This window comes from Colletotrichum phormii (genome assembly GCF_030913505.1).
Source record: "Colletotrichum phormii strain CBS 102054 chromosome Unknown BDP81scaffold_6, whole genome shotgun sequence".
Taxonomy (NCBI): Eukaryota; Fungi; Ascomycota; class Sordariomycetes; order Glomerellales; family Glomerellaceae; genus Colletotrichum; species Colletotrichum phormii.
In genome coordinates, this window is record NW_026851448.1 from 1,876,500 (window position 1) to 1,893,382 (window position 16,883).

General features: G+C 53.2%; 5 protein-coding genes across 5 annotated transcripts; 2 read left to right on the forward strand and 3 right to left on the reverse strand.

Moving 5' to 3' along the window:
• Positions 1 to 425: 425 nt before the first annotated feature.
• On the reverse strand, positions 426 to 1,948 carry BDP81DRAFT_197459 (uncharacterized protein). The gene has a single exon (XM_060582497.1). The coding sequence runs from the start codon at positions 1,541 to 1,543 to the stop codon at positions 638 to 640; it is 906 nt and encodes a 301-aa protein (XP_060447734.1). The 5' UTR covers positions 1,544 to 1,948; the 3' UTR covers positions 426 to 637.
• A 4,430-nt stretch (positions 1,949 to 6,378) lies between these two features.
• Positions 6,379 to 7,114, forward strand: BDP81DRAFT_423514 (uncharacterized protein). Its single transcript, XM_060590075.1, has one exon. It carries the CDS (start codon positions 6,563 to 6,565, stop codon positions 7,013 to 7,015), a length of 453 nt encoding a protein of 150 aa, XP_060447735.1. The 5' UTR covers positions 6,379 to 6,562; the 3' UTR covers positions 7,016 to 7,114.
• A 617-nt stretch (positions 7,115 to 7,731) lies between these two features.
• Positions 7,732 to 10,690, forward strand: BDP81DRAFT_470282 (uncharacterized protein). The gene is made up of 4 exons (XM_060594544.1): positions 7,732 to 8,467; positions 8,552 to 9,064; positions 9,122 to 10,045; positions 10,103 to 10,690. Exons 1-4 carry the CDS (start codon positions 8,015 to 8,017, stop codon positions 10,208 to 10,210), a joined length of 1,998 nt encoding a protein of 665 aa, XP_060447736.1. The 5' UTR covers positions 7,732 to 8,014; the 3' UTR covers positions 10,211 to 10,690.
• A 1,249-nt stretch (positions 10,691 to 11,939) lies between these two features.
• Positions 11,940 to 13,669, reverse strand: BDP81DRAFT_314656 (uncharacterized protein; the record flags this gene model as incomplete). The annotated part of the gene is made up of 2 exons (XM_060584017.1): positions 11,940 to 12,931; positions 12,985 to 13,669. The coding sequence occupies 2 exons, from the start codon at positions 13,667 to 13,669 to the stop codon at positions 11,940 to 11,942; spliced, it is 1,677 nt and encodes a 558-aa protein (XP_060447737.1).
• Positions 13,670 to 15,716: 2,047 nt separating this feature from the next.
• Positions 15,717 to 16,439, reverse strand: BDP81DRAFT_423519 (uncharacterized protein). The gene has a single exon (XM_060590076.1). The coding sequence runs from the start codon at positions 16,358 to 16,360 to the stop codon at positions 15,860 to 15,862; it is 501 nt and encodes a 166-aa protein (XP_060447738.1). The 5' UTR covers positions 16,361 to 16,439; the 3' UTR covers positions 15,717 to 15,859.
• Between the last annotated feature and the right edge of the window lie 444 nt (positions 16,440 to 16,883).

Here is a 16,883-nt window from a genome sequence, read left to right on the forward strand (position 1 = left end):
GCTAGTGTAGTCGTAAGGTTAGTCCCCGACAAGAGGCTCTTTTCGTCGAAACTCCTTCCCATCTACCTTGGACAGGAATGCGATGGTGGCAGCCGGCAAGGACGTACGTGACAGACATACGCATGCGGACTTGGACGTCACGGCTGCATGTGTGAGACTAATATATGGCGTTCGTGATATCACCCAGAGGGCAGCGGGCTCATTGCACATCATGTAAATGATGTAAGATAGACTTCCATCTCTATCGTAGCGGACCCATGTCACAGGAATGTAAAGTGCGTCAAGGTTTTGAGTGTATCTTAGTTCTTGTATTTGGGCCTCTCTGTAATAAGGCGCATAAGGCGACAGGATATCTCGCTCATTGAGATTCCGACGACCTATTCTGGTAGATAAGGTGTGCTCTCGAGTGACGCAGCACACGTGAGAAGAGGAGGTAAAGAAACCAACATATTCCAACTCAAAAGCTAGTTCCAAGCTCGAGATCAAGCGCGAGATGAGGCGCTGAACAACCGCTCCTAAAAATGTCCCATAAAAGCCGTTTCCGGGCTCTAACCGTTGGGCACTTGTAAACGCCAAATTCGAACACCAAGACAAATGAAAATCAAACTATCGACGATGACGCCAGAATCGGAGTCAATCACCGCCAGGTACCGTGGAGATTAGCCCTGCGGCTACTCCTCCGAGGTCCCTTGAGGCCGACGTCGCCCTGCACCATGAGGCTCTTCCATCGCCGTGATAGACAGTTCCGGTCTTTGCCCAGACTGCGCGCGCAGTCCTGCCATTCCGTCTTGGAGAGCTTCAGCTTCTCCAGCACGAGCTCAACGAGCATCCTATCCTCCTCGACGTTCCACCGCTCTCCATCGGCCTCGACCTCGACGTTCTGTGTGTCTTCGGCCACCATGCTGTTGTGGTTCATGTTCACACCGTCGCCGTTGAGGAGGTGCAATGTGTGGTAGTCGGAGCGCTCGAGGCCGAGAGGGATCACCTCTGGTGCGATGCGCGCGCGTTTGGGTGTGGATGGGTTGGACGGGATGAGGTTGTCGTTGGTGGCTTCGAAGGACTGACGCTGAGATGAGATATCGAGGTCGCTCTCAACGTCCTCGTCCGTAAGGAGGCCATCTTCGCGACCCGTCTCGTCATCTGCCGCGCGGCGGCGCTTGTTCACACCTCGTGGCGGCGCGCGCTTTGCGATGCGCTTGCGTGGGAGGTGATCGTTGTTGATGGCGCCATCTTGCTTTGCGCGCGAGCGCAAGCGCAGCTTGTGAGGAGCAGGCGCGTGGGCGAGAGGCGGCGTAGGAAGCTGGGATGGCGTGGGGAGGTATTGTTGCTGCGCGTCATACGAGAGAGCGGCGCTGGGGATATTATGGTGCTGAGGCGATGAAAGGAGGGCTTGGAGGGAGCGGCAGCTGTCCAAGATGTGGCCGAAGCCGCTGCTGGTTGACAGCGTGGGAGGGCTGGAGGGAGGCGATGCGAAGAGAGATGCCTGGAGGCGGGTGAGGGGCGGCTGCGACGTGTCGCATGAGAAGGCGGATGGCATGAGCATCTTGAGGGATTTGATGGGTGGTCGAAGTATGCGCTCGTGGGTTATTGGGTGTCGCGCGATGGGAGCGATGCGATGACGAGTTGGTGAGGTTGATTGGTATGCGACGGAAAGACTTTTGCGACTGTGCGCGAGTATGCGACGGGAGAGAAAGCGAGGAGGCTTGGAATGCGCCGGTGGACTGTAGGGGGCGGGCGAAGGGGTCTTAAGGGCGAGGATATTAGGGTGACGAGTGTTTCAATATTGAATCACAGGGTCGTCTTGTTTTCTGCAATGAGGGAGAGGAATGCGGGTGAAGCAATAATGTGTGCGAGAGTTGTGGTGTGTCGGTGAGGAAGTTTGGACGGGAGACGGGAGGGTGGAAGGAAGGGGAAGTGTAGGTAGTTTAGCTGGCTGGGACCTGGATGGCGGCAGAGTGGCAGGTGGCAGATGGGATGGCGGAGGACTGAAAGGCTCATGGGCCCTTGGGGGGAGGACTAATATGTCTGGCAAGGGCGAAAATGGGCTTTCTTAGTGCGCTGGAGTCAAGAGTGGACCATCTGACAAGGGTCCGTCCACTGGCTGGGGCACTGGGGCCCTGGGGTGTGGGCGCGCAAACTGCATGCTGCTGCAAGTACTTTGGGTCGTGGTCGCTCTGGAGTGGGTATCACAGTGCTTGGAAAAGGCCCAGCAACCTGTGTCCCGATGCGCAGCTCTTTCACTGTCCGGTACGTACCGCTTTTGCCAGGGATTTTAATGGAAGTGGGAAGCAAGAGGGGTCTGAGCTTTTCATTCAGACCGACCCTTCCGTCGCGTCGCTCTTTCTTTCCTCTGTCCAACGTCAATGTCATAGGTACCTACCCTATGTCATATAATTTTTACCTGCCTTGGGTTCTGGCATGAGGTAACGTATCTTCCATACCTCCAAGACATGAGGTAAGCAATCCATGGCATCCGTACTTCGTACATCAGTAATACCTAGCCCTAAAAGACACGAGGCAACTGGTATGCGGTTGATGGCGGTGGTGATGATGATGATGGAAGCACCCGAAACAGTCTGCAGTATCCGTACATACACACCATCAGGACTGGTGGTACGGTCGAGGTAGCCCTCATGGACGAATAGCTGCCCAGGCCACGCGAATAGGTACGCCATCGCGACTTCTCCCAACCTGTCTCGTAGGGCCCATCTTGCGTGTCTCAACCGCCTCGGGCGATACCTCGAGTCTGGGACGGCAGCGTTGCTTCTTCCCTTTCAACCATCACCCTCCCTCCCACACCTCTTTCTTCCGTCCCTCACCGACCTGCAGTAGCTCCCCTCTCACCTTCGGGCCTGCACCATCGTCCCTCGCCCATCTGCAAGGGTCAACTCGCAATAGCAAAGAAACTCACCATCGATCCCCCCTCCCCCTTCTTAGCCCTTTCGTTTTTTGCGACTCTGATCTCTTGTCACACCTGCTCCCGATTAAAGGCAATACTCTGTCCTGCCGGCTCTTTTGCTGCTCCTTGCTTCTTCCTATTTGTCTCGTCAATCTTACCCCCTTCTCCGTCTCTACTTCGAAGTGTCTCTCCTCCGGTTCATGCAGGGTGATCGTAAGACTAAGGCACAAGACCATTCATCTTTATTGTCTCTGCTTCATCTCGCCCCCATCCCCTCCTTTGCCCAATTAACAACCTTTGAGTCCATTAACGATCAGACAGCATCCATCTCCCTGGGCTTCTCCGGCCGAGAGCAAACCTGCAAGACATGCGAGATATCCTCACTCACAAGGCTCATGACACCCATCTACCTCAGCTTAGACTCCCCGTTCTATTGGGAGGCGTAAGAATGTAGAGAAAACCTACCCTTCCCCTTTTGGCTTACTGCGTTCGCTCAGACTTTATCGCTAAGGAGCCGCGGCTCGCGCCCTCCCTTCTGTCAAACTCCCACACAATGGGACACACGGACGGCCGACCAACATAGCAGTCTCTGTAGAGCCTAGTTCGAGTCAGGGCTTCCACACTCTTCGACTTTCGAGGCGCCTATTGTTTCTAACACCGACAGACTTGCAATCGATTTGGCCCTGCAAGATTGCCTACTGTCAATCGAGACTTCATCCGCCCTCACGCCTGTCCTAGGTTGCTGCGATTGCTTCAAAGTTTTGCATTGAAGATGGGCAAATGACTGTAGATGATTGCCATCGAGAGTATCCGAAGGTCTATACGCTTGTGCCCCCTCAGCCAGGCTGTGGAGGGAAAACGTGCTGCTCATTCCATGCCACTTACCAATTAGCAATCACCATTCACCACCTCCATTTAGAGACTGCCGAGGAGTCAGGAATGCACAAAGAAACTGGGCTTGGGGCTTCAGCGGCTTCCGTCTGTGCTCCGGCCAGCTGCCGTCACATTCTCCAGGTCTCGATTCGAGCGATCCGTGGGAGCCATACTCGACGTCTTTGGCCACATGTTCCGATCGGACCCCAACTACATCATATCTCTCTAATTCCGGATACCACCTTCTCCCGGCTTCGAAGGTCGCAATCAAATCTTGAGAGGCCTACCGGATTCCTCCTGAAGTTTGTTCTGCGTCGTATGGTACGCTGTACAGAGTACCTGCTAGACGACGAAATACTCAGTCACACATACTGTGCCCGAAGCCTCCCTTGTAAGGTATGACGCATGACTCGAGGATGCTCTGGGCCATGAAAGTCGGTACATTGCTTCCGAAACGCCAGCCTCTCATGTCACCGTCAAACGATCTCATGACCCCCAACTCTGTGATGCGAGACCATCCTCAGGATAGCCACGGGGTTTTTCCATGAGCGCGTGAGATGGCGGTGTGGTGATGGTATTCTTAGTGGTGGTGGCTTTCAACCTCACGTTGTGACGATGAGCGGCGCACCACCACATGGGTTCGACTTCCCGTCGAGCTCCGCATGCCAGGCGCCCTGGACACAAAGAGGGGCTGTCTTTAATGGCTTGCATCAGAAACGTGGGTAAACCCGCTCTATCAAGCCCCGCCTCTTCCAACTTTCGCGATTGCGACAAGGGCGCTCTCTCAGTCTCCCACTCGCTCTCAACGGCTGTCGGAAAGCGAAATCGGAAGTCCCAGCAAAAGGTCAATCGATGGCTTTCTCTAGCCCAAGTACGCAACGCCAGATTCAGAATCGTCAAAGATTGACCGAACCATCGGATCTAGCTTCAGCCGGCTTCAGCACTTGCATAAAGGTGAGAGCGGTAGGTGAGCGGTGAAGGAGAACGACTACACCGAGGAAAGGACAAGGAATCCCGCGATTGCCGCCGTGACCCAACCAGTAGGGCATTGCGCCACAAACGACTTTGAAAGAAAGCACAAAACGTCCTCGTTCAGACTCGAAAGAGAGGTGGGCGGTGCCCGTTGCGAAACTTTGCGATGCGGTCGGCGCGTCGTCGCGAGCCGCACGCGCCTGACGCGTCTGACACGTCTCCATCAGCGGGGTCGCGTTTAATTGATTGCAGCTTTCATTGACGAATCAGCGAGCTCTTTACAGGTCATGTCCCACACCATTGGCCGAATGTTCTCAAACCGTTTCACCCGACACAGTGCGCTGGCTCTCTTTCGGTGGATCCCTGCTAGATACGTACCCGCCTCATCCAACGTCACTCGTCGACTATTCCTTCAACTCCCGCAGACAGACAGAATCGTGTATCCGTACTTCGAAACGTGGTCCACGTCCGATTCGTGAGAAAGGAGTCCACCATCCTGTTTCGAGAAAAGGCTTCTGGGCCCGACGGCCTGCGGAGTCATCTTCTGGGACTGGAGACTTGGACAGAGAGAGGTGGGCATGACAAATGCCCCGTTCGTCCCGTCCATGTTGTGCGCAAATTCTGCCCTCTCGTGGACCCTACCCGTTTTTCCCGTCCTCTCCCGAAGACCCCCATCGTCCCATCCGTCAAGTGTCACTATGGTAACAGTCGTCCACCCTATGCGCCCAGCCAATCTCTTTCGTTGCGCAAAAGTCGAGTGCAAAAGTCGTCCTGGCAACGATCGGGAGCACGCGGGCGGGAGGGACACGCATCGAACTCCAGGCTATCCACCAACACCTGTCCATCATCGGATATGTCCCTCCCGCCCGCTGTGCCCCGCGCTGCAAAAGCTTTGACCGCGGGTGTAAGCGATTTGTCTTTTTAATACTCATAAATGCCGACTTTTCTGGTGATCTAAGTTGAGAAATTCTTGACTACATATTTTTTCAAATGCAAGCCTGTGATATTAACGCAATGCGCATCCACGTTCTCGCCGGGCTTTCAACCAATATAACGTCAGTTCGCCGTGTACCTTAGCCTCGGCCTCAGTGACTACGGTCATGGGACAGGTTTTGATGGGCTTTTGTGCGCAAGCAATGGTCTACGAAGACCCAGCATTTTCTGCCCCTCTCAAGGTACAGACAGACGAAGCGTGCTAGCTAGGCGTTCGACTTCAACTATATTCTTTCCGCATGAGACACCATCCCTTTCAACAGTTCGTTTCCTTACTAACTCCCCGGTTCCAGTTGTTCTTCGAAGCCGTTGGGGTCAAGCCTGTTCTGGACGAGTGTCGCAGCGCAGGATACAATGTAAGTCTACGGAGTACTTGATCACATTACGTAGCGGTCGGCACTGTCTCTTGTCGCACAAGGCGATGACTACTTTGCTTGACTCTACAGATTTCCCCGGGCCGAGCGGCACCTGTCCTTCGCCGTCGAGAAGACTTCTGATAGACAAGCGGAGACTATCAATGGCAACATATTTATTTTCGTGCTCATTGCCAAGCCTCACGCTCAGTTTATTTCTTATAAGTTGTCCATCCAGTCCTCTTTTCGTCTTCTTCAATTGCAATACATTTCTCCGACAATTCAACTCCTTCGCTATTCAAAGTGTGTACCAAGTGGTATTTCGTTTCTCTAATCGCTCGATTTTCAACTCCAACAAGTTCAACTCTTGGCGTTCTCATCTGTATCACACGATCATAGTTAGAAACTGCCATCGCCACTGGCCTTTTTGACTATGTTTTACATGACAAGTCTCACAACTTTTTGATACCTAATGTTGGCATCTCCTCTTCACCATGTCAGATATGACGAGGTCAAGTTATATCGCTTATATCGGACTCTACCCAACGTTGCTTGTGCAACCTTTAGGAAGGCAATATGCTCTTCATACCAGATCGTATTTCTCTTCAACTTCCGCAATCTCTATTCAAGAACAACATTCGTCTCGTTCGATCCCATCTTCATGTGGAGAGATGACTGCTCTTTGACAAAGCTACACTGGATGGTCGGCGAAGCTTCGGGTACTGGGCCTTGCCCACCTGCTTTTGCATCCAGAGCTCATCTTAGTAGTCAAACGTGCCTCGAACTCAGTATGTACTTACCGAGAGTATCGTTCATCTCCAGTAGTATCATACCCACCTTGGCTCGGATCCTCCTCAGCCAACGCAGTAATGTTTCTCGTGGTATGGACAGGCTGCCTATCATCCAATTATCAAACGCACACTGAGATCATGTGGATACGGCCTCTTCGCCACTAAATATCAATCTCATCTTCTGCTATTTATCTGGCATAGTTGTCGTTGGAGCTTACATATGAGACGAGGGCTCACCAGCCTTGGATGTGAGGTAAACCAATTGCTTTATACCAAGGTTTCTTGCTTATGAAAAGCAAGTGGAAGCTTCCCTTAACAAAACTGCGAGGGGTCCTTATGTCCATACCACTCAGACTCTTTGATGTGATAAGTTTCGCTTAAGGAGTACGTTGGCTCCTTTGCAACATGCCATTCACTTGATCAGAGTCTCTGCCATAGTACAGGATCTTGCCTTGCCCTTGATCATTGTGTTCATGTCTATTCGCCGTCCCTACGATTGTGGCTTATCTATGGTGGGAGCCCACCCCCTTTCACATACTCGCCCTTTTGATATCGAAAGTCTGTGAATTGGTTAACTGTTCTCTTTGTCACATCAAGAGTCTCTGTGAGCTGATGGTGCGTCCCCCTTCCCCAAAACTCGCCCATTTGATATTGATAGCCTTACTGAAGGGCGAGAGCTCCTATGCTTTCCTGTAACCGCCGTTCTTGTGATGAGTGCTTCTTGCGATGAGTGCTTTCTCATCCGACGGGGGCTCGCCCCATCTCATCGGCCCCGTTGATGTTGAAGATCCCTCTCAAGGACGGGGAGCCCACCTCTTCTCGACTGCTCTCGCTCTCACTGAGGTTAGGGCTTCCTCATGAGGCGGGAACTCACAACTTGTTGTACCCGCTCTTTTGATAATGAGGGTTTCCAAGAAGGGCGAGAGCTCAGGACTTTTGTTTCCTTTTCTTCTCACCTTCTCTTGTTTTGGTTCTCTTTCTTCCCTCGACATCTCGAGTTTTCGTTTCCTCTCTCGACACCTTCAGCTCTTTCTCGTAGCTCAACCCTCAATATTCGCTACACCAGCAGCAACTCGACGAGCTCGTCTCTTACCCATCACGACTAGAATTTCGACATCATCAGCATCATCACCATGTCCCGGTTCAACGCTCCTATCTCGTCCAAGGGTGGCCGAAAGGATGGCGACGATGACGTGTTCTGGCAAGATCCCCACGACAACTGGGAACAGACTCAACTCCCCGGGATTGCCTGCGACTGTTGCCAAAAGCTTACTGGCGCCCAGACCGTCCATCAGATGTGCAACGATTGCTACATCACCGTCTGCCGCGACTGTATTGCCAAGGGCGAGATCTCGAACCTCGACTCTCACGCCCCTCACGAGGTTGGCGATTTCGACTGGGTGAAGCACTTGAACCAGCCCGGCTCGGGCGCTCGTGGCCAGCCGTCCATGGCCATCGTCGCCCCGGGCCGTCAGGCCAACACTCCTTCTGCCTCGGCGACCAAGGGCAAGTCTTCTGCTTCGAAGAGCTCTTCGAAGAAGGGCGGCAAGGCTTTTGGAAAGGACTCCGCAAGCCGAATGACCCAGGTACGCCAATTCTCACCCACTCACACCCCTCTCCCTCTCTCTTCACCCAAAAGCTGATTTTTCCCCTCCTTCCCTTTTCTACAGACCACCCTCACCTCCAACCAGAATTCGTCCCTTGCTCTATATACACCCACAAAGGTCAAGAATCCCTCCGCCACTCAGCTTCGCCCTTCGCAGGCCAAGCATTCGAAGAAGAATAAGGCAAGCAAGAAGAAGAAGAAGGGCAAGAAGACGTACTACAATTCCGACTCCTACTCCGACTTCGACGACGACGATATGAGCGCTCCTTCCGACAAGGAGTACGTTCCGCCTGCGGAGGTCGGCGGCAAGGGTTCAACCCCCAGCGCCGCCGTCGCCACCGCGGGCAGGGGCGTCGCTCCTGTCGGACTGGCGCAGTCCCGTCCCGTCCGCGCCGCTGCCATCAACACGTACGAGAAGATGCGCAGCGGCAGCGTGAAGAAGGAGGAGCCCGATGCTCAGGACGAGGTGAAGATGTCCGAAATCCCCGAGGCCAAGAAGTCCCAAGCCTCCAAGGGAAAGACCTCTCGCCTTGCCTACGGCGACTCGGCTGTCGAGCAGGCCAACATCCCGGCCCAGGTAATAACAGCACCCTCTTCCTCACTATGAGTTCTTCCACTCACAAGATATTCCCAGGACCATAGCTACGCCCAGCAGGGACAAGTTCAAGGCGGAGGCGCGTACCTCCATGCTCCTCAGTACGGCGAGGGCTACCGTCACCGCGGTCTGCCGCAGCTTCACCCTGGTGTCGCTCACAAGGCCAATGCCTCTCCCTCTCCCTCTTCCGCCCATCAGACTCAAGCCGTCCATAGTCATGCCTTCGCCAGCCCTGCGATCGAGAACAAGCGTGCGGCGACTGCTGCTGAGAAGGCCCCGGCCGCGAAGCGTCAGAACACGAGAAAGATGGACTCTCTCACTGCCGGAATGAGCTCCATGTCTGCTGGCACCATCGATACTCCCAACAAGATCGCGACTCCTCAGAAGGCTAAGGCTACTCAGAAGGGCAAAGCTTCTGAGAGTGTCCAGGCCTCTCAGGAAGTTCAGGCTTCCCAGGCTCAGTCTTCGAACCAGACTCAGTCCTCTACCCAGGTTCAGGCTCAGCAGCAGATGCAGATTGGGAACCCGTTCCCAACTCAGTCACAGATCCAGGTTCTGCAGCAGCAGCACGTCTTCTCACCCCAGCGCATTGCCCCGAACGTCACCCCCGAAGAGCGTGAAGCCAGCCGCCGCCTCGTCACCGCCAGCATGGTCGATATCATGGATGCGATTCAACACAAGGTCAAGCTCCACGTCCGAAATGGCGGTGTCTCCGCAGCCCAGCAGTATGACAGCATCCTTCGCGAGGTCGTCCACGGTGCTTGGGTGGCCAACATCGTCTTGACGCTGATGAAGCGCAGAAACGGAGAGCTGGCCGCATTTCAGCTCCTTCGCGGCTATACCAACACCATCATAGTCAATATGAACTTGGGGCAATGTCCCCTGACGAGAAACTGGATGGACGCAACTGATAAAGACATCCAATCCACCGCTGCGTTCGTTCCCGACATTGTCCAGATCAATGTAAGTCGTGCAAACTCTCTGAAGACCTCAAAGGTTGACTTGCTAATATTCGAACAGGAAGTTCAGTCTGCCGTTCAGCCTAGCCTCACCTTCCCCATCAATGGCGAGGATGTGGTGGGTGCCAACACTCTGATGTTCATGTCGGCTGGCGGCCACGGCAACTAATACGCACACGACCTACACCACCTGGCACTGAGGATTCTCGCTCTTACTAGTATTACGACATCGAAAGGCTGCATTTCCTTCGAATAGCAACTTTTGTACACTGGCTTGGGGTTTAGTATCGGCATTGGGTTTCCGCGTCGTTTGGTTTTGGTTTGAGCATTGCGTTTTGGTCTTGGTTTCACGTCCCTTTCTTATAATCCTTTCTTAATCGTCATGGATTTGGATTCTTCAGCATCGGTTGGCTGAGGATTACTCTGGGTTGGTTTGGGACTGGCTTTGGGTTTGCGAGATACCCCCATCTCTCTTATTGCATTTGGTCAGACTGGCGTTGGAAGAGGCAGAGGTTCAGGACAGACCAGGGTTTGGGATGGCTTTTCTCCTTCGGCTCAGATACCCCCTTTCTTTCTCATTTTTCTACCTAGGAGGGCTCATGGCGTTGACTAAGCCAGATAATCAGGCTTCTAGTACCTTAGTATGCAGCATTCAAGCATACCAGTATTCATCATAATGATTGGTCTCGCTCGAGTGATGTGATTATGCCGGGCTGGATGAAGCATGTATGTTGTGAGTGATTCGGAATGGCAAGGCATAGGATCAAAACCACTATGGTTCTAAGCTAACCTGTTTATGTGAGATACCAGACATAGGCTTATGTATCTCTTCTCCTGGTGTCAAGGTGAGTTTCCACATGGCCATCGCAGTCACACGATATGAGGGAAGGATTTAGAAAGCCCTCATACGGACCAGCAGAAGAAGGTAAACTCATTCAACTATGCAATGGTAATTTACGAAGCCACCAAAAAAAGAGTTCACCCCCCCGGTGTTGAACTGGGGGCTACATCTCTTGGTGCTCATGCTGGGATTTGTTGTTGACCATATACCACTCCCCCATCCATCCCAGTTTGACCTGACCCGTCGGCCTAGACGGGCGCCTGCTGGTTGTGGTGACGGAAATTGGGATTGAGGGGGGGTATATACCTTTGGTCCTTCTCTCATTGCAGTGTGCGGGAAGGGACGATCCAGTTGGGCTGTTTACCCACTGCCTGCCTGCCTGCCTTATCTTGTGAAATTCGAGTCAGCAGAAATCGACAAAGTAAAGTCACCCGGATAGGGTATAAAAAAGGGAAAGGTAAACATAACAAGGTCATCTTCGAATATGACAGCCTCTGCCCGTTCCACGGAAACTAGCAAGCCACAGCAACCCCCTGACATCATCACCAAACAAGCTCACTCAAGGAACAAGATGCTCGAAACGCACAAGATGAACAACACCGTACGCAACTTTTTCCTCTCGAGGGTGTATTACGGTTACAGAACCCCCGTTTGCGGCCTCGGAAAGCCCGTTATCGAGACATACTTCAATCAGGTCTTTCCTCACGGGCATGTTATAGTCAAGTTGGTGTGTACTCACACCCACCTATCTTACCGATTGATGTGCAAGGCCCATTAACACAAAACTAGGATGATGACCACTAGGAATGCATATTCCGCGAAAACTCACATGTGAGGAGGAGAATGGACTTGAGAAGCTCCGCGCAGGAAATGATCCTGCAGAGTATCAGAAGAACGGAGGCGCAGGTCACGGCAAAGTGAATGGCGATCCCGAATCGGAGGGACAGCAACGGGCGAAAGAAAAGGAATATCTCTCTTGAAGTTTATACACAAAAGAAGCTACCAACGTTACTTCCTCGCATCATAGGTAACATGAGATGAGGCTTGCGCCGATGCTCTAGTAACTAAACCCAGAATCCCACCAATGCTGTCCAACATGCCAGTGTCCAATCGCTTCCACATCAGGCTTCCACCACGATGTCTCTCCGCGTCCGAAGCCGAGGGCCCGCACGACCGACACGGGAACGGGTTCCATGAGCCAGAGGCCAGTTTGGGCAAAGTCGTCGGCCAATGGCTGAACTGTGATGTGCAGCCACACGAGCACGAATAAGAGGTTCCCAGCTCTCCTCAACGTGCGAGGCATCTTTGTAATCTGGGACTTCATGGCGATGCAGAACGTCTGCTGAGTGAGGACGCCCAACCCCGACAACCAGAAGAAAAGCGCTGGCTTCCACCACTTGGTCTCGGGGATTGCGCTGACGCTTCCGGCACCGTGGAGCAAGCCGGAAAGAAGAAAAGCAGTAGACATGCCGATTGCCTTTGTGCTGCGCGTCCCCTTTTCGAGATAACCACGTTTTACAGCCCAGCTAACTGGCGCAGAGAAGGCATGTCGGAAGGTCTGGTGCCACCAAGCTCCCCAGAACCCAGCCAAGCCTCTGTCCAGGATCTGTGTGAAGGAACCGAATACTGTCGAGTACTGCCACAGCTCACCCCGCATGGGGAACACTTTGCTGAGGACGTAATACTGGAACAGGTCATGGACGGAGAAGACCATGACGAGTGCGGCGTAGAGAATACCGAGCACGGCAGCATGCCGCCATATGGATAAAGCCCATGGTGGGAGAGCCGCCAGATGAGCAGGAAGGGGCAACGACTCGGGTCCGAGGAAGAAGTATGGGTCCTCCATGATGGCAACCTTAGAGATATCGAGGATCAAATACGAGATTGCTACGGGGATGACTTTCCGGCGCAAGAATTCTTTCTCGTCTTTGTAGGTCTGGCATCCCACAAATGTTTTTAACGGGATGGTATCCATCTTGACGAGCTCACCCGTGCTGAGATTCTCTGGGGGGACCGGGCTGGGAACCGACGAAACAGCCCAAGTCCAACCTGAGATATGTCAGTACAAGGTTTGCTATAGCATGGGGAACAAGCTTGCTTACCGACTCCCCTGAAATTGGTGTAGAGGTCAATGACCCAGCCAAGTCGCTCTGAGAAAGAGCCCTTCTCTGGAAAAGTCTGCCAGTAGTACTCGTACTCTTCAAGGTTAACTTCAGGGGCTGTGACGCGGTCTGCTTTTCGCTTCTTGCTACCAGCTCGCTTCCTGAGTCCGAATCCGTTTGCTGGAGCTGCGCGATCCACAGGCGAATTGGATCTGCTGGGGGTAGTGGTGGCCTTCCTCCTTCGAACAACTCTCTCGTAGTCGAATTGTGGTGCCGTGAATACTAGCATGATGAAATTGGACAAGATTCCCCAAAAGGCTGACAGACCACTAGAATAAGATATGGACATATTGGTGCTGGAGGTGCCCAACAAGATGTCGATATTGAAGATGACGATGAAGGCTAGCACGAGCCATCGTGCCTTGTATAGCCATGGCCGTTTTGTGTGCGGAAAGGTTAAGTAGAGGATGGGGAGGATGAAGCTAGCAAATATGCCGTAAGGCAGTACAAAAGGTCGTGCTTCACCGGCGGCGACCCGAGCTTTGAAGGTAGCACGATAGCTATCGCGAACTATGGTGGCAAGCAAGGGAGCGCTGATGTTGGCGAGATTGGGCTTTGTGGCGTTTGCCAATATTGGTGCGGTGAGGCCTGGGATACCCAGCGTCGTGCTGATGTCGGCTGCCATATTGTTCTCGACCTGGATGCCGTCCTTGGACTACAGCTGGTAATGTTTTGCCTCAGGAGATAGCCTCAGGAGATAGACCTTTCGAAAGCTCAATGGTGATCGGGAATGGTGAGCCAAGAGACGTTGGAAGAAGGGAGAACGAAGTGTTGTATAAATAAAAACGCCATTAATTGCGGCTAGCTGGGTGTATCTCTGACTCGCACATTACACGAGATAAACGAGACACGGCTGAATCCCCGAGTCCGGAAAGGCGACGGAGGCGTTAGCTTAGCCACAGCCAGGGTTATCTGGTTAAGGAAGATGGAAACAGAAAACACTTGAAGCGTCTTGAGAATAACTGATATGGTTCAGATGTTTGACAGTCTGCCAGTGATCTTACTCCAATGCCCTCGTGAATTTCGGCGTGCTTGGACCAGGTCGTCAGATGTCGTCGTTTGCAAAGCGAACCCGAGTATGGTTGTCGCGAGTGGGCAGAACGGGATGGTTCAAGAGCCCGCAGCCGGTTTGAATCGGGGTAAAGTAGATAGAGACGACGGTTCAAAGGCAAAGGCCCCGGAGCAGCAGCAATGCGATGGGCTGAAATTATGCGACGTGTGGCGTGTGTGGGTGAGTTGGATGATAATTATGGATGAGGCGAGTGGGTGTGAGAGAGTGCGTGCTTCTGTCGTCCACAGAACATGGCAAGTCAAGATGTGTTTCGCCCCTTTGGAAACAAAACTGAGATCTCAAATAGGTAGCAGGTTGTAGAAGGAGGATGGGATGGCAGTGTCATGCGAGCAAGGATGAGTCGGGTATCGGAGTGTAAGAGAGTAGACGAGATAATGGAAAGAGGGGATAGGTAGGTAGACGGATGGAACTAAGAGACAGGGTAAGGGTATTGTTGTTTACACTAGCCTCTCCTTCGGTTTACCTTTTCGCATTTCACACTTGTGTTTTTCTGTTGAATTGAATCAAACAAGGGTTCAAGGTAATTACGGTAGGGTAAGCCTTAAGGTAAGCGTGGTAAGCTGAGCCGGCGGGAGACGAGCAGCCGCAGAATCGCCGCTTCTTTTCGTCTGACGTCAATCACGCCGCCGGTCTATGAAAGAGCCGGAGCCCACTCCTTCCTCACCACGGCAAGGTAGGTTCCCCTGCACTGGACCGTAAGATAAGTAAGTCGTGTGGTCAGAAAAGGCAAGAGTGTGGAAGGCAGCCCCACGCAAGCTTCCCAGCCCGCCACCACCTCTGCACGGCACCTGCTTCGGGTGATGGGGCCTTCCCTGGAAAACATCGGCCAGTCGAGGTGGTTCCCTGTCGGATCCGAAGACGATGAATCATGGGGGCCATTTTTAGCGGACTCAGTCGCCCGCTAGCAGCGTGTAGTGGGCTGATTCGCTAAAACCTCCTATGCACCAGCGTCATTACCTCAGCACCAGGAGACTCAACTTGCCGTGCTTGCCCTGGACCCCTTCCTTCTTCTTGCCTGAACAAGTAATAACCTCAGGTACCTAAGGTAAGGTACCTCGAGAAATGACAGTGCATACACGAGTACGGAGGCTAAGGTAGAGGCACTGCCACATTGCGATCTGAGGCTATCTCTCCATCTGCTTTCCTCATCTATCATCGGGCCATGATATCCAGTGCTGATGCTATGTCCAACAAGTCCTCGATCTCTGTGATCACCAATGTCAATTTCTCCGCAAAGCCTTTGATATGCGTCCGGATGTCATCGGCGTGGGAATCTCTCAGAGGGCCGAGATGGCCGGCTACTTCTTCCACGAAAAACTCTCGGAGACGGCGGAGGACCCGAAGGTTATTCTCAACTTTCATGACACAACCATGCCGAGTTTCCATCAAGAACGCCATTCTACGGAGGACCCGAAGGTTATTCTCAACTTTCATGACACAACCATGCCGAGTTTCCATCAAGAACGCCATTCTACGGAGGACCCGAAGGTTATTCTCAACTTTCATGACACAACCATGCCGAGTTTCCATCAAGAACGCCATTCTACGGAGGACCCGAAGGTTATTCTCAACTTTCATGACACTGCCATGCCGAGTTTCCATCAAGAACGCCATTCTACGGAGGTCCTGGGCGTGGATTGATTCGCTTGCCTTGTCGTCGACCATCTCCTCGTCGTCATACGGATACACGTACGGCTTGGTCTGGATCAAATCTCAGCATGGTTTCGACTTCTGCTGCACCTCTCACGTCGTGTGGCAAACCGGACTCACCAAGTCGTAGAGCCTCTTCTCCGTGTCCTGGACGTGATGTGAAAACATCCCGATGGACCACTCGGCAGCGGCGAGGAGACTGTCAACACTGATGCGGAATCGCTCGGGGACGTCGAGCGACCGAAGCCCGTCCATGTCACCCGCCATGCCGTCTTTCAAACTGTTCCAAAGCAGGTTCTGCGTCCCTTGACCCCTTTCCGGATGATACGATCGGGGGCTAGCGAGCAACCACACCGCCGTGCCCTCGATAATGTCAAAGTGAACGTACACGACCGCGGAGTGCGTCTCCCAGCGCGGCGTTCTAGCGGGGTCCGCTTCTCGGGGCAAGGCGTGCAAGGGATACTCGCGGATGCTGAATAAGGTGAGGCAGATCTGAATATGCCTACCACTACGACCCAGCACCGCCAAGTTGGTGGGCTGTCGACCAGGGTCCGGGAGGGTATTCGTGTAGCCTTTGAAGCCCGCGAAGCTCATGCTGCTGGCGAAGCTCCAGGACTCGCCGCCGCTAGTGACGAAGGTCAGGAAGTGAGCCGGAATCTGATGGTAGGTTAGGATCTCTAGCAGTACGTCTTCGCTGAGGTTCAGTAGCAGCGAGGTCGGCTACATGCGCTCTAGCAGGCTGTTTTTGCTGCGATTAGTGTCTCTGGCTGTTGCGCTTGATGTGCTTTCGACGAGCAGGACTCACATCACTCGTAGTGGAGGGTCCTTCTCAAGGTGCCCGGGCTCCAATAGGCCTTGCTTCGGATCTCGCCAGAACAGCTTGTTTCGCAGATCCTCGATGGTGCGTATGATGTGTAAGTCGGCATTCTCTACACTCTTCTTCCCGCTAGCCACCTCGTCGTCGGAACCGTCTGCCACCGGCGAGTCACCCTTGCCGAAATCGATAATGATCAACGGGTTATCCTTCCGTTTCCCCAAGTCTTGGTCAAATACTTGATGTTTTCTCTCGGCATAATGCCCGTTGCGTGCCTTGAGTGTCGCCAGTCGTTCATCTCGG

Excerpts from the sequence above, each read along its gene's own strand:
- BDP81DRAFT_197459 (XM_060582497.1), bottom strand. The coding sequence starts at position 1,543 with ATGCTCATGCCATCCGCCTTCTCATGCGACACGTCGCAGCCGCCCCTC.
- BDP81DRAFT_423514 (XM_060590075.1), top strand. The coding sequence starts at position 6,563 with ATGTTGGCATCTCCTCTTCACCATGTCAGATATGACGAGGTCAAGTTA.
- BDP81DRAFT_470282 (XM_060594544.1), top strand. The coding sequence starts at position 8,015 with ATGTCCCGGTTCAACGCTCCTATCTCGTCCAAGGGTGGCCGAAAGGAT. Across the intron at positions 8,468-8,551 it reads CCGCAAGCCGAATGACCCAG|ACCACCCTCACCTCCAACCA; the intron begins GTACGCCAATTC and ends CCTTTTCTACAG. Across the intron at positions 9,065-9,121 it reads AGGCCAACATCCCGGCCCAG|GACCATAGCTACGCCCAGCA; the intron begins GTAATAACAGCA and ends AGATATTCCCAG.
- BDP81DRAFT_423519 (XM_060590076.1), bottom strand. The coding sequence starts at position 16,360 with ATGAGCTTCGCGGGCTTCAAAGGCTACACGAATACCCTCCCGGACCCT.